The 12169-nt window shown below is 43.6% G+C and overlaps 1 protein-coding gene and 1 long non-coding RNA gene across 2 annotated transcripts; one reads left to right on the top strand and one right to left on the bottom strand.

Annotated features, from left to right (window-relative positions):
* The first annotated feature begins 1863 nt into the window (after nucleotides 1-1863).
* On the top strand, nucleotides 1864-10148 carry LOC147799772 (uncharacterized). The gene is made up of 2 exons (XR_015424385.1): nucleotides 1864-2595; nucleotides 3428-10148. It is a non-coding gene; the product is annotated as an uncharacterized LOC147799772 (long non-coding RNA).
* LOC110985070 (uncharacterized) lies at nucleotides 4013-11046 on the bottom strand. The gene is made up of 4 exons (XM_022245800.2): nucleotides 10492-11046; nucleotides 8592-8812; nucleotides 6012-8405; nucleotides 4013-5394 (listed from the first exon to the last, which is right to left on the bottom strand). Exons 1-4 carry the CDS (start codon nucleotides 10685-10687, stop codon nucleotides 5107-5109), a joined length of 3099 nt encoding a protein of 1032 aa, XP_022101492.2. The 5' UTR covers nucleotides 10688-11046; the 3' UTR covers nucleotides 4013-5106.
* Nucleotides 11047-12169: the final 1123 nt, after the last annotated feature.

Genomic DNA, 12169 nt, shown 5'->3' with positions numbered 1-12169 from the left:
GACATATTTGTAACAGCTTTTAAAAAATTAATTAAAAATATTTCAAAACTCCTTCCCAGTGCCCACCAAAGCCCACAGTTACATCGATGTAACATAAATAGCGACCTCTATAGGTTGTTTAAGCTACAACTGACACGTCATGACCTTTCACAGGAATTCCCTCTCTTTACCTTAATTTGGAGGGGATTTGTGTTTGAACTGGGACAAAGTCTGAGAGAAGTGTGGGGAAACCAATTACATGTAGGCCTACAACTATTGAGACATACGTTTACATGTACATGTATGTGCATGCATTAGCCAGCTCAACTCCTGCAGTTCTGTTCTTGCAATTTCATGTTTCTTCATGTCATCGAGTAGTATTGCTGGTGATAAAAGTGATTTTTTGTAAAGGAGGATGGCTTCCCATCAAAGGGGCCGGTTTCATGCAAAAAATGTGTTGCAAGTTTTGGATTGTGATGAGAGCAATGATGGTCAATAGATGACAGCGATTCAGATGAAGTGCTGAAGAGTGCATCAGATGTCGGCACAGATTACAGCCATGAAAGCTGCAGTTAATCAGATGACGAGCCACTTGTCAACATCGCAAGTACGTCTGCACCAAAAAAGCTAAGAAGACATCACCAGTCTATCGGTGGGAGAAAAAAACCTTCATAGCACCTGATGCAACATTCACTGGGCCAACTGATGATGTTCCTCCTTCAATGGAGTTGGATACACCATTTGGGTATTTCCAATGATTTATCACTGACAACATGTTGGACCATGTCGTAGAATACTCAAACCAATACAGTGCTCAGAAGAATAGACATGTTGCAAATCTATCACGGAAAGAGCTGGAGCAATTGATTGGAATGTTCTACCGTATGGGCTTCGTTCAGATGGCTGGAGTTCGTGCTTACTGGGAGAACGGGACAAATCATGAACCAGTCAGTGGAGTCATGAGTCAAAGTCGATTCCAGTACTTACTGACTGTACTTTGTCAATAATTTGGCAGTGACTGATGAGGGCAGGAAGGCTGACAAGCTATGGAAAATCCGTCCATGGCTAAATATGATGCAAGAAAACTGCTTGAAAGTAGTGGCGCATGAGCATAACTCCATCGACGAGATAATAGTACAATACAAAGGCAAGACAGCCAGCATCAGGCAGTATGCTGCGAACAAGCCTCATCCCTGGGGATTCAAGATCTGAGTGAGAGCTGGAACTGATGGCTTGGTTCACGACTTCGACGTATACCAAGGAGGTGACGACAAACGCTCAGAACTTGGTCAAGGTGCTGATGTTGTTTTGAAACTTGCTGCCACACTACCTCAGCATGTCAACTACAAGATATTCGCTGACAACCTCTTCACAGGTGTTCCCCTCCTTGTAAAAAACAAAGAGCTGGGAATGCACTATGTCGGCACAGTTCGCAAGAATCGAATCTCTGGCTGCAAGCTGGACGATGAAAAGAAGCTGCGTAAGGAGGAAAGGGGAACATACGACCATTGCGTTGAAGACAGCCACAACATCATAGCAGTGAGATGGGTTGATAACAAAGCTGTAACTCTCCTGTCGACGTACACAGGTATTGAGCCAATTGACACCGTTCGCCGATGGGACTCTGCTGCAAAAGACCACCGGGAAGTTGAACGCCCTGCCATCCGTCGTTTCGCCCATAGTTGGCCCATACTTTTCAAAATCACGGTTACGGTCTACGCGTTGCACTCTAAAAAATCCCGGGTCAGATTGACCCAGAATTGGGTCCCATTCGGCGTGACCCTTTTCTGGGTCAAAATATGACACCCTTCAAGTTTCGGGTCATATTTGACCCTTTCTTGGTCATTTGTTCCGGAAAAGGGCCATGCCGAATGGGACCTTATTCTGGGCCAATCTAACCCTGGAGTTTTTAGAGTGTGCCTTTGGAACAATAGAGATCATATGTGGAAATGGGAGAGATCATAAGTAGAACTTCAATATGATCTCTGTCGGGGGGGGGGAGAGTGTTGTGCGACAAGCGCCTCCTACGTTCAAACTCTTCTCATTCAGCCTTGCACGGCGATGGCGAGCACATCCTTTGTTTCTTAGCTGCGTGACGTGAAGATGGACCATAATGCGTCTTTGAAACCACGAACAGCTGGCAATAATTGATAATTTCAAGTGTGACTCCAAGTATTTAAACCCGTAGTATCATACATTTCTTATGCAGGACGTTCATTTGTCAGAAAAGGTAATTTTCGAGATGAAACCTGTCTTTAGGGTAAACATTTTGTTTCATTTTGTTTACTTGCTATTCTTTTTTGAACGTGCCGTTCCAACCAAAGATTGTATAGCGCCGCGATTCAGTGGAGAGTTGCCCATCTTGCGCCGCTGCGCGGCGCTATACAATCTTTGGTTCCAACTTTGTTGCACGAGTTTCTGTGGCGTTGGTCGGTTGTGAGCGTTGCATCTCCACGCGCTGTAAGTTTTGATCGAACGTAAAAATATTTGACGCGTACGCGTACCAAACTCAATGGACAAAATTTGAATGGGACGCATCACTCGTTTTTTTATAACGGTGCGGAAAAAGGGTCATGTTGAAGGGAAGGATTTCCTTTAAACGACTATAGTCTGAAGGTGAGGCCTTTACACATATATTTCAGGGAAAAAATCAATGTTGAAAGTGGGAGTTTTACAAATTAAATCGTCGTTATGCGTAGATGTCAGGGGTGTCAATTCGAGGAGATCACGGCCCAGTGTGCATTATAAACGTGTTTGCATACATGATTCACAGCAGGACCGAGAAGCAAAAATGGGAATCCTTTTCTAGAATCTCCATGAAACAAAGGACTGGTGTAGGCCTACATATAGAAAACTGCTTGTTCATGTAGATAATAGAAACGCTGGAGACTGTAGCATTAAACGATACAGTACCTTATGAACACACCGTTTTGATGAATGGAATAGGCACACAGGCCGTTGTACGCACGCGCAAACCCCTTCCGTCCCGGCCCCCCCCCGATCTCTGTGGTACAGCTAGAGGTGACACTGGGCGCATAAAATTGTCCCATTACGCACGAACAACTTGGAACCTCGTGGATACCTGCGCGTGTGTGAAACTCGAACAAAATTAATACACCGCGCAGATCACGAAAAACCCCTGTAGTTTTGAATGGGACCTGGCGGTCAATGCGTTTATATATCTGTGGTACCAACTAACCACATAGGCGATCAAGTATATGAGCGTTTGACGTGGAGCACGCTGAGTACGCGTAACGAATTTATTCTGGAATGTATGGTCTTAACGTTCAAGCAGAACGCCTGCAAGAACCCGCTTGTAACCACCTGTGTTTCTTTCTCCAAAGTTGGGGGCGCACTTCAGCTAAGGGCAGATAGGCGCAAGACTGGGCCGTTTTCCAATAGGCTCCGTCTGAGGCTTCAACTGTTTTTTTTACTTCCTGATTTTGAGGTTACAAGCGCAATAGTCTGATAGTGCCACAAGGGGCCACACAAGGGAAGCCTCGAAATGAGGCTAATCGAACGCTGCAGTGTATTCGCCAAGGCATTCTGGGAAAAAGGTCAAGTCCCCGCCACGTTCCATCATGCTCATGCACGAACTGTAAATCCGTGACGTCATTACACTCGAGCAGCCTCCGGAGACCCGCTCGCCAGCCGGGGTAGGGGCGGCTGACACCAGAGCAGGCACGAAGATCACGTGATGGCTAAACGAACGCTTTCGTGTAAGTTTGACTTTCACGTGTAAGCTAATCGAAAGCACCCATATAGTTCTATGGGTGAATACCGGACTGGTTCATATTAGACGCCATCATTGTAGCGACATTACACTCATGTATAAGTAATATTCGCGCGTTTACAAGTCTCTTCGACCAATGGGGACGTCCTTAATTGAACGCGCGCGTCAGCTGTAAGCAAGCACAAGTGAGTGTGCTCCATCTGTTGTAGACTATTGCAGATAAAGTCGGGATGCGGCTGATCATCTGCCCTGCTGATCGCTTTTGTACGCTACAGAGGCTGTTTAACAACGAAAACTCCATTACAGTGGTATGTGGTAATTTACAATTATTGATACAATTTTCTTTACATTATGAATTTGCACACTATCACACGCTCTCTTGAAGGCAACAGATAGGCCTATGGCTTAAAGGAAACGGAGGAAAGACTTTTGAAATTGGAATGTGAATTCGAATTCTAAATCTCAATCAAAGGGTGTGTCGTTACTTAGTACGTTTTAGCCCTTATTTGACAGCGATACAGTTCGACCTTGTCTTGATCCAAACCAAGAGCATTGGATGTAGGATTGGAGGCAAGTTGTTCTTGTGCAGGGTCCTGTATTATAGCTTAAGCTTAAAAGGACCACGCAACACAATTTACTTTGAACCCTTAAAATTGTACCTTTGTGTTTCAATTAACCTTATTTTTATGGTCTGTTTGATATTTCAAAGTGTATTTTGGGGCTTTTCTGATTCAAGTTATGCTAATGTGAATTAGCATTCATGTGTGAAACTGTGATGAAATCCCAGGCACTCAACGTCAGTATTAATTTGTGCACAAAATGCTTTTGGAATTTGCTGTAGTTTGCTGTTGTACATTTTAACTTGAACAATTTATTATGTTAGTATATCGCAATAACCCACTGGTCAACTATTTCTCGGAAATGTTTCCCAAGAGCAAATATAAGGTTCAAACTTCGAACATGGAAACATAAGCTGTTGGAGTTTACCTTACCGCAACAGTGCATCATTTATCAGTTTGTTTTGAAAATCGTTTTAATGTTAAAAAGTGCACTTTTCAGTATACTTAACTTCAAAAGGATTTCAAATAATTTTCATATATTGAAAAAGAATTTAAAAGGATATACATGTACAAAAAGTGAGTCTAAGAAAAAAAATCACTGCATGGATCCTTAAGTGTTTGTCTGAAAAAGCTGAAATCCGACGGATCAAGCCAAGTCCCGATCCGACTTCCATTTAAGTCCGGGCCAATAGTGTAATTTACATGAAAATATAAAATATTAAAACTCTGTTTACAAGGTTGACCTCATGGACGTCACTTCCACCAGAGCTGATGGTTTTTTCGGGGATTTCTATCACGGCTAAAGTTACGGAGTTGATGAAACTTCCGTCGTTGCTAAACTTGACTGGCACTTGACATCAAAGTGCCTGTACTTTTCGGCTTCATTGTCATCTGTTGAGATGACGGTGTCGTGGACGTGGGGCCCGCCCCTGTCGGCCTCTGTCTACCACCGCAGAGGAGGTTCGTCCAGAGACGCCAGACTCTCTTGTTGCAGATGAACGAGAGGAAGATGAGAAGACCCTGGCAGGAGTTGAGGATGATAAAGATGTACCAGAGAGCGACGACGTCGGTGAATGCCGCTACAAAGCCGAAGATCCACGTGAAACCCATCAGGCTGGAGATCTATCGGGTAAAATGGAAAATAAGATATTCTTACCTATCTCCAAGGACTGGAGGCAGTAGGCCCTATTTGTTTCAACCTGTTCTATGAATATAGGTTTTGCAGACCGGGATAGACGGAGAGTAAAGTCACGTTTGCATGACTAGCAGTGCATTGTAGGAACGTCAAATTTCAGGTACAGGCCTCACTAGTCAGTTTTGATGAAACGATTTTATAGTAATTTACCGACTGTAAATGGGACAAGTGAGTTAATTAATAAACCTTTCCATAATCCATGTCGGGTCTTACAGAGGAGTGTACAGTCGAAATCGTTAATTCGAGGTCCTTCGAACCTGTACAGATTACCTTGTTAAAAGAGTAACCACGCTGTTATTGTCCAGAATGCAAACAATGAAGAACAAAGGACCGAGACTGAGAAATTCCTTGTTACAAGCAGAATATTTGTATTGTCCTTATTAACGAGGTTCAACTGTATTAAAAAAGATTTATTTGGATTGTAAGCTCGAGTGCCGCATGGTAATCTGTCTTGCTTTCAAAGATAAGTATAATGAGTTGCCTTGTGTTTTATAATGTATCTGCCTTTAGTGAAATTTTGACGTCTGTCCTCATCAGTACTTACCCTTATGTACACGACCAGCTCTTGTTTCAACTTTTGCAGTTCTGTCTTTTCCGTGACTTCATTGGTCATCTTCTTTGAATTACGCATCCCGTGGATAGTTAAGATAAACAGAACACTATTCACAAGCACCGTCAAGCCTATGGGAACACCAAAGGCTACCAGATTGACGTTATTATTGCCGATCCAACAGACATTCTCATTACCGTACGAGAGGGGAATATCTGTGCAGTCACACAGGTGGATCACCAAGCATGGGAGAACTACAAGAAAGGCTCCTCCAAACACGAAGATCCCCTGAGAAAAGTAAACTCTCAAATCGACGTCAAGTCTCCGGATTTTAGAGATGGAAACAAAAACTCGGTTCAGAGCAAAAGCCAAGACTCCCGTCCAGAGTACCGTTGCCAGCCACAAGAAGTGACCGAGGACAGCCACCGTGGTGCAAGCTGGCGGGTTGCTCGTTGCAGAGCCACTGACAAGAAGGAGGAGCTGCGCCAGAAAGAGACAGGCAACAAGAGACATGATTGCCAGACTGATGCGCTTTCGGAGCTCCTTGAAGACGCAGTATGTAGTGAAAGTAACTAATGCTGCTGTCATGGAGATGATGTTGGCAATCAGACTTAGAACCGTTTGAGCTTGTGAAAACACTAAGAAAGTCGCTGTCTTGGTGCCGTTTCTAGTGCCGTTAATTTCATAAAAAGAGCACACCTCTATGTCTCCATTTTCTGTTCTGATGAACTCGTCCATCTGAAAAAGTTTTCCTATCGGCGTGTAAATGATTGAGCCTGGGTTATTTTCATCTGCTTCGAAAAGTGTTGAGTTTAGTCTCACGCGAGGGCAGGTTAACTTTGGTTCAGCACAGATCTGGATATCAGTGAATTGCTCGAACACATCTTCCCTTCTTTGGAAGTTGGCCCGTATTATTGTTTGATTCAAAGTGAACCAAGATTCAGATGCATTAATGTAGATCAGCGTTGTACCATTTTCGGCAGGAATGGAAAAGGTAGTGTCGTTAAGCCAGATCCCGGTACATTTGTCTATAGGAAGGCTTTGACAAGTCTGGCGGAACTCTATAAACCATGTCTCGCGGGAGGCGATTGTTTGGCAAAGTGACGAATCTGGAAGAGATAATTTGGAGATGCCACGAAAGTCCATCAATGTTTCCCCAGTTGTGTTGACAGAGAAAGAATACTGGGCAGTACTAGTGCAATTGAAAGTCGGTACAGGGGTTACATTGGCCAGTGCTGGAGTGGAAGATCCAAATTGTAAGGATCGTTGCTCAAGTCCAAGGAATTCTTCAAGACACAGCTGCAAGTCTCCAGTTAGGAGGGAATCCCCACCATTTAACAGACTGTCCTGACAATGCTCCTCCAAACTGACTGACACTTCCATGACAATGTCACCGTCACCTCCACTGTCCCCATCACAAGCCTTTCCCAAGGTCTTAAAGTCGGGGGCACACTTGTTATCCTTAAGAAGATAGCCATCTGGGCAGGACAATCTACGACAACTTGAAATAAAAGGATCGTAGACTTCATTTGGAGGACATTGGACTATCTCTGACACCAATACCTCCCTATTTCGAACTATCTTCACTCTGCTATCGGAGCGGAAATCAAAGAGGACTGAGATGGGGGGTATTTCTTCTGGTGGTGGTGGTTCAATGGGAAGATCCGGTTCAGTTGGACCTCCTACACCTGGAATGCCTGGTGAACCCTTGTCTCCTCCTTCATCCGGCTCACCCGGTCGTCCCGGTCTAGGTCTCGGTGGAAACGTACCAACCGGTACATTTGGATAAAAGACCGGTAATGTTAACTCTTGCCGACAGTCTGTGGCGTAGTCTAACCTGTCGGGCCCGTTGGGTACGTTACACAGGGCACAGTGTGGATTCTGGAACACGTTATTACTGTTTGGGCCAGGACCAGCCACCGTCGTGTATGCCGTGTATGCCTCGCACGCCTCACGGAGTTGAGGCGCCACGCAATGCCGTATAACATCCGAGTAACAGTGTCGTGGCCGCACAGTTACCTCGTCCCTATTCGGGGGTTGGATCATTATATCACAACCTAGTTCTCTTTCTACTCTTCGGACATTTGAGATTGAGGTTTGCAAGAGTGAGGTTGCTCTGCGGTTTAAGAGTAAAGTTCGGCATTCCACGACAATTTCCCAAGCGACCAAGTCCGTTAGTGCTTCCCCATGACAGAGGGCGCAGTAGATATTCTTGAAATGCCTTCTGCTGTTTTGGCTGTAGGAAGGAATCACAGACAAGCTATCGTGAGGGTCTGGATTCCGACATAGAACAGCCGTCTGGATGTCGGTAGTATCGCTAGGACAAGTGCTGACGAGGTAGTAGCTTTCCGCGTTTTTGTTTGGAGAAACACAGGATAGATTCTCCATCTGAGGTTGAATAAATAAAAGCATATCAGCCAAAGTTAGTTACCCTTGAAGAATAACATAGGAATTTTCGAGATTGAAATAAATTCTCCGCAGAATATCCCATATTTCATGAAGAAAAATTCCTACCTCATTATGACGAAAGGAATTTCCAGTTGGATGAAAATTTAATTTGTTCAATTGACTAACCTCTTTTTGTGTTTCGTTTTGCCACAAAGAATCGGCTTCTTGGGATTCCCGACCACATGTCTCCGTGTAGTCGTAGCAACAGTCGTCATATATGACGCACTCTGGATCACAATGACAAAGTGAGGGCCGTGTGTCGTTTCGTGACTGACACCCAAGGCTACGGCAGAAGTGCTTGTATTTGCACAAGCCCACCGTGGTGTCATTTATCGTGATGGTCGTAACTGTAAACCAATGAATTTAAAGGGAGAAAGTAAACTAACAATTTGCAAATAAGGTGTAATTAGGACAGTAGGATTCCGTTAAACAATAAGTTGAAGTGCATGTAACACCCAAAAGGATTGACAATAATCCAGTTTTTATATTTCCTGGGATCGACAAACCTGAAACCAATTGTTCTCCAGTTTTTCAGCCCATGATATCGATCCCTGTCTGACCAATTTTCAGGAAAAAAAACCACCCAGAATACATATGAATAGATCATTACTTTGTGCATGCTAAGCTGTGGCCTTGGCTATGCTTTTAAACACGCGGAAAGCGGGCCGCGTTTGCAAATGGCACGGAAGTTTTTTGAAGGGGAAATGGCATTAGGGCTTTGTGCAGGAAGTGAGTTTTTGGACTATGAAATTACAACCCATGGCAAGCGGATATGGAAGTGAACAACAGTGGACATAACGGTAGGTCTTGCGGTTGGATCGATAACCCAATTATTCAAAACTGTGTCTTCTGGAAGATTCATGAATGATTGCCGATTATAATTATCTTCTCTGGTGCAACACCGGCCGACAGTTATGAAATTGCATTTTTGTCATTACTCTCCGTCTTTGAAATATAATCGAAAATCTGTGCGTGTATTTCCTCAGTTATGTATGACAAAATTGGAACTTTCATGAAGAATGTTTCCGCGTGGGATGCTTGGCTATACGTTGTCCAAATATATTTCTGAAAGTCGTTGTATGACAAGCCCAAAACACTGAGGCTGGCGGATCTGCCTGGGAGATAAATCTGTCTGGACGTCAACATTTACACGACAGCAAAAGCACGTGTGAAAGAACGAAAGAAGGAAAAACTTGTGTTCTTAATTTGTTCTTAACACTTATCGTTCGAAAAAGTTCTCTGACTGTATCCCAAAATCTAGTAGATGTTATTTCATGACTTTAAGATCATTGCCCATTTTCGACAACCATCAAGGCTCTACAACTACATTTCGTAACAGTCTCATCCCATACTTGGCCAGATTGCTGAATGATGCACTCAAAGCTTGATCTTTCTTTAGACAGCAGCCTGTGCGATTTGTACACTGATGTCTCTAAACATATTAATTTAAATATAATTAAAATTATATGTCAATTTTCTTTCTTTGTATATTTGTACTGTTGTCTGTAGCTTTCTTAAACCTGTCTTTTATTCACGGACCGTTTTACATTATATAGTGCTTTCGTATGTGTCTTGTGCAATCTGTGTTTTGAAATGTATTTCATTATTTTTGTCATATCACTTCATAATTCAACCTTTGGGTTGCTATCAAGTGGAAATAAACCAGAATGATAGTAATAAAAATATGGAAGAATAATAATGTTGTAAGTAATCCCCCTCTCTGAGAACTAGAAAATAAACCCCGCCTTTGAGCCAATGTCTGCCTGGCCAGCATGGATCTGCCCTGGATATCTCGTACTAGGTCTAGGTGTCTTGAAATGTAGGCAGCCTCCTTGGTTAATGTCCACTAATTTTCGCCATCATTCAGCCTAAAATGTTGGTGTTTGTGGGCAAAAATGGAAAGGATTCAAAATCGTTCATTTGTCGACCATCGATTTGACAGGCAGTCTTTATGTTGCTAGTGCAGAAGAACGAACACTCATGGATACAATCTTGAACTTGCAAGTAGATGGTGTAATTTGCTTACCATCGATTGGAATAGCTGTCCTGGTTCCTGGCGGCCCCAGGTCACCGCGGATGGCAGGACGTCCACGGCGCGATGATGGGCCCCTTGGCGTCGAAGGACCTGACAGTATCTGAGCCGTCGTTAACACCGCACACTGAACAAGTAGAACCGCCATTGGAAACCCATAAAGGATTGCCGAAAATGCTCCTAATCGCATTGTGTGAGCTGCGTACTTTTCTGTAGTAGGTTAGAAGACTTGACCCAGCAAGTGAAGTTGTTTTATTCTTTTGCAGATAAAGAGCAGATGGACAAAACTTGTGGAAGTAATTACTGGCCTATACACGAGTGCGTCCAAGTCACCAAAGAAGGAACTCTGAATTTTAGTAGCCAAAGCAAATTCGTGTATTAGATGTTGGATAATGACGACAAGTTCATGTTTAATGAACTGAAGTTCTGCAGCTGCTAACTTTTATAGCTGACAGAGATGGCGTGTGAACGTTAACCGCAAGAGAAGAAAGTCGTTGACTGTACGTACAGATGTCGTGTATAGAGTGGTTTGTCGATCATACTGAACGTGATGTGAAGGACACTGGATGGAACGCCCAAGAAAATTTAGCGGAAACAAGCGCCTGAAATGTAAAAACACACTGGCAGTGTTCCCGTGTCCGGCTTAGGTGAGTGACGTCACGACGGGCAACGAGTGTTAGGAATATTAGAAGGGTTCCGTGAAGTGGCTCCCGGTGGCTAAACTGGCAGCCCAGTCGGCCCAGGGGTCTACCGATTGTGAACCAAGGCACCTCTGGCAAATTGGAGCTCGCTTGACGACTTAATTCACTCAAACAAAAGTTAGTGAAAATAATTACATGTTCTGGTTTTATCGAAATAAGCTGGACAGGCCCGTGATGGAGAGACCGTTTGCCTACTTGTGATGTGACTTGTGCAAGTTCCGTTTGCGACAGTCCTTGGTAACAGATTTATTGTTTTCAACCACGCACATACAAACGGGGCCCGACGTGTAACCAGGAAGATGCATGAGTCGGAAGCACGTGTATTGGCGCTTGAAAACAGACACCCACAAAAACAGATATGGATTGATATTCCATCCTTATTCCATCTGTGGATGGTGTACTATTCCATATGTTCCACTCCATCCATGGCAAAGCACGTTCCTAAAATTACTTTGTGCATTTTGAAAAACTCAAAGCCATTGTACTTTTTCATTGTCAAAGAAGGCACAACCTCAAGACTCTGACGGTCTTAAAATCTCTTGTCCATTAATGTAAATTTGAATTTCATCAAACCGTTCAGTTTCAGCGCATCGTTTGTACATGCCTAGTGGAATCAACTCCAAATTGCAGCCAGATCACTTCATTTTCATCTACCTGGACCAAGTTCAATTTGGAATTTTACAAAATAAAATCCCAACTGCGTCCAGCTTCGACTCTTATAATATTTGTACCTGGGTTTTTATACTGTCGTCCTGGCGGCAGGTTTTAAGACGGTCGTTTACGTGTCCGCGGACAATTTTTTTTCATACTTTGTAGGACGACTGGACTCGGGGTGCAAGTAAACAAAATAGACTTTCCAAATCCAGACGTAGCCCGTTGCCATGGAAACACTTCCTTTTGTGCTTTTTGGCATTTTAGGCCGATGTAGGGCTCTGAAAAAATGGTTTTTAGCTTACATTTATAAGTCCACC

This window comes from Acanthaster planci, linkage group LG02 (assembly GCF_054643075.1).
Source record: "Acanthaster planci isolate LZ-2023a linkage group LG02, COTS_SCS, whole genome shotgun sequence".
Taxonomy (NCBI): Eukaryota; Metazoa; Echinodermata; class Asteroidea; order Valvatida; family Acanthasteridae; genus Acanthaster; species Acanthaster planci.
Note: the sequence above shows the minus strand (reverse complement) of the source record. Positions and strands in the feature narration are given on the sequence as shown.

What these genes read in the sequence shown, in the direction of transcription:
- LOC110985070 (XM_022245800.2), bottom strand. Translation starts at nt 10,687, where the DNA reads ATGCGATTAGGAGCATTTTCGGCAATCCTTTATGGGTTTCCAATGGCG. An exon ending in GACAGCTATTCCAATCGATG is followed by an intron (nt 8,813 to 10,491) that starts GTAAGCAAATTA and finishes ATTGGTTTACAG; the next exon opens with TTACGACCATCACGATAAAT. An exon ending in AGCTGGTCGTGTACATAAGG is followed by an intron (nt 5,395 to 6,011) that starts GTAAGTACTGAT and finishes TTTACCCGATAG; the next exon opens with ATCTCCAGCCTGATGGGTTT.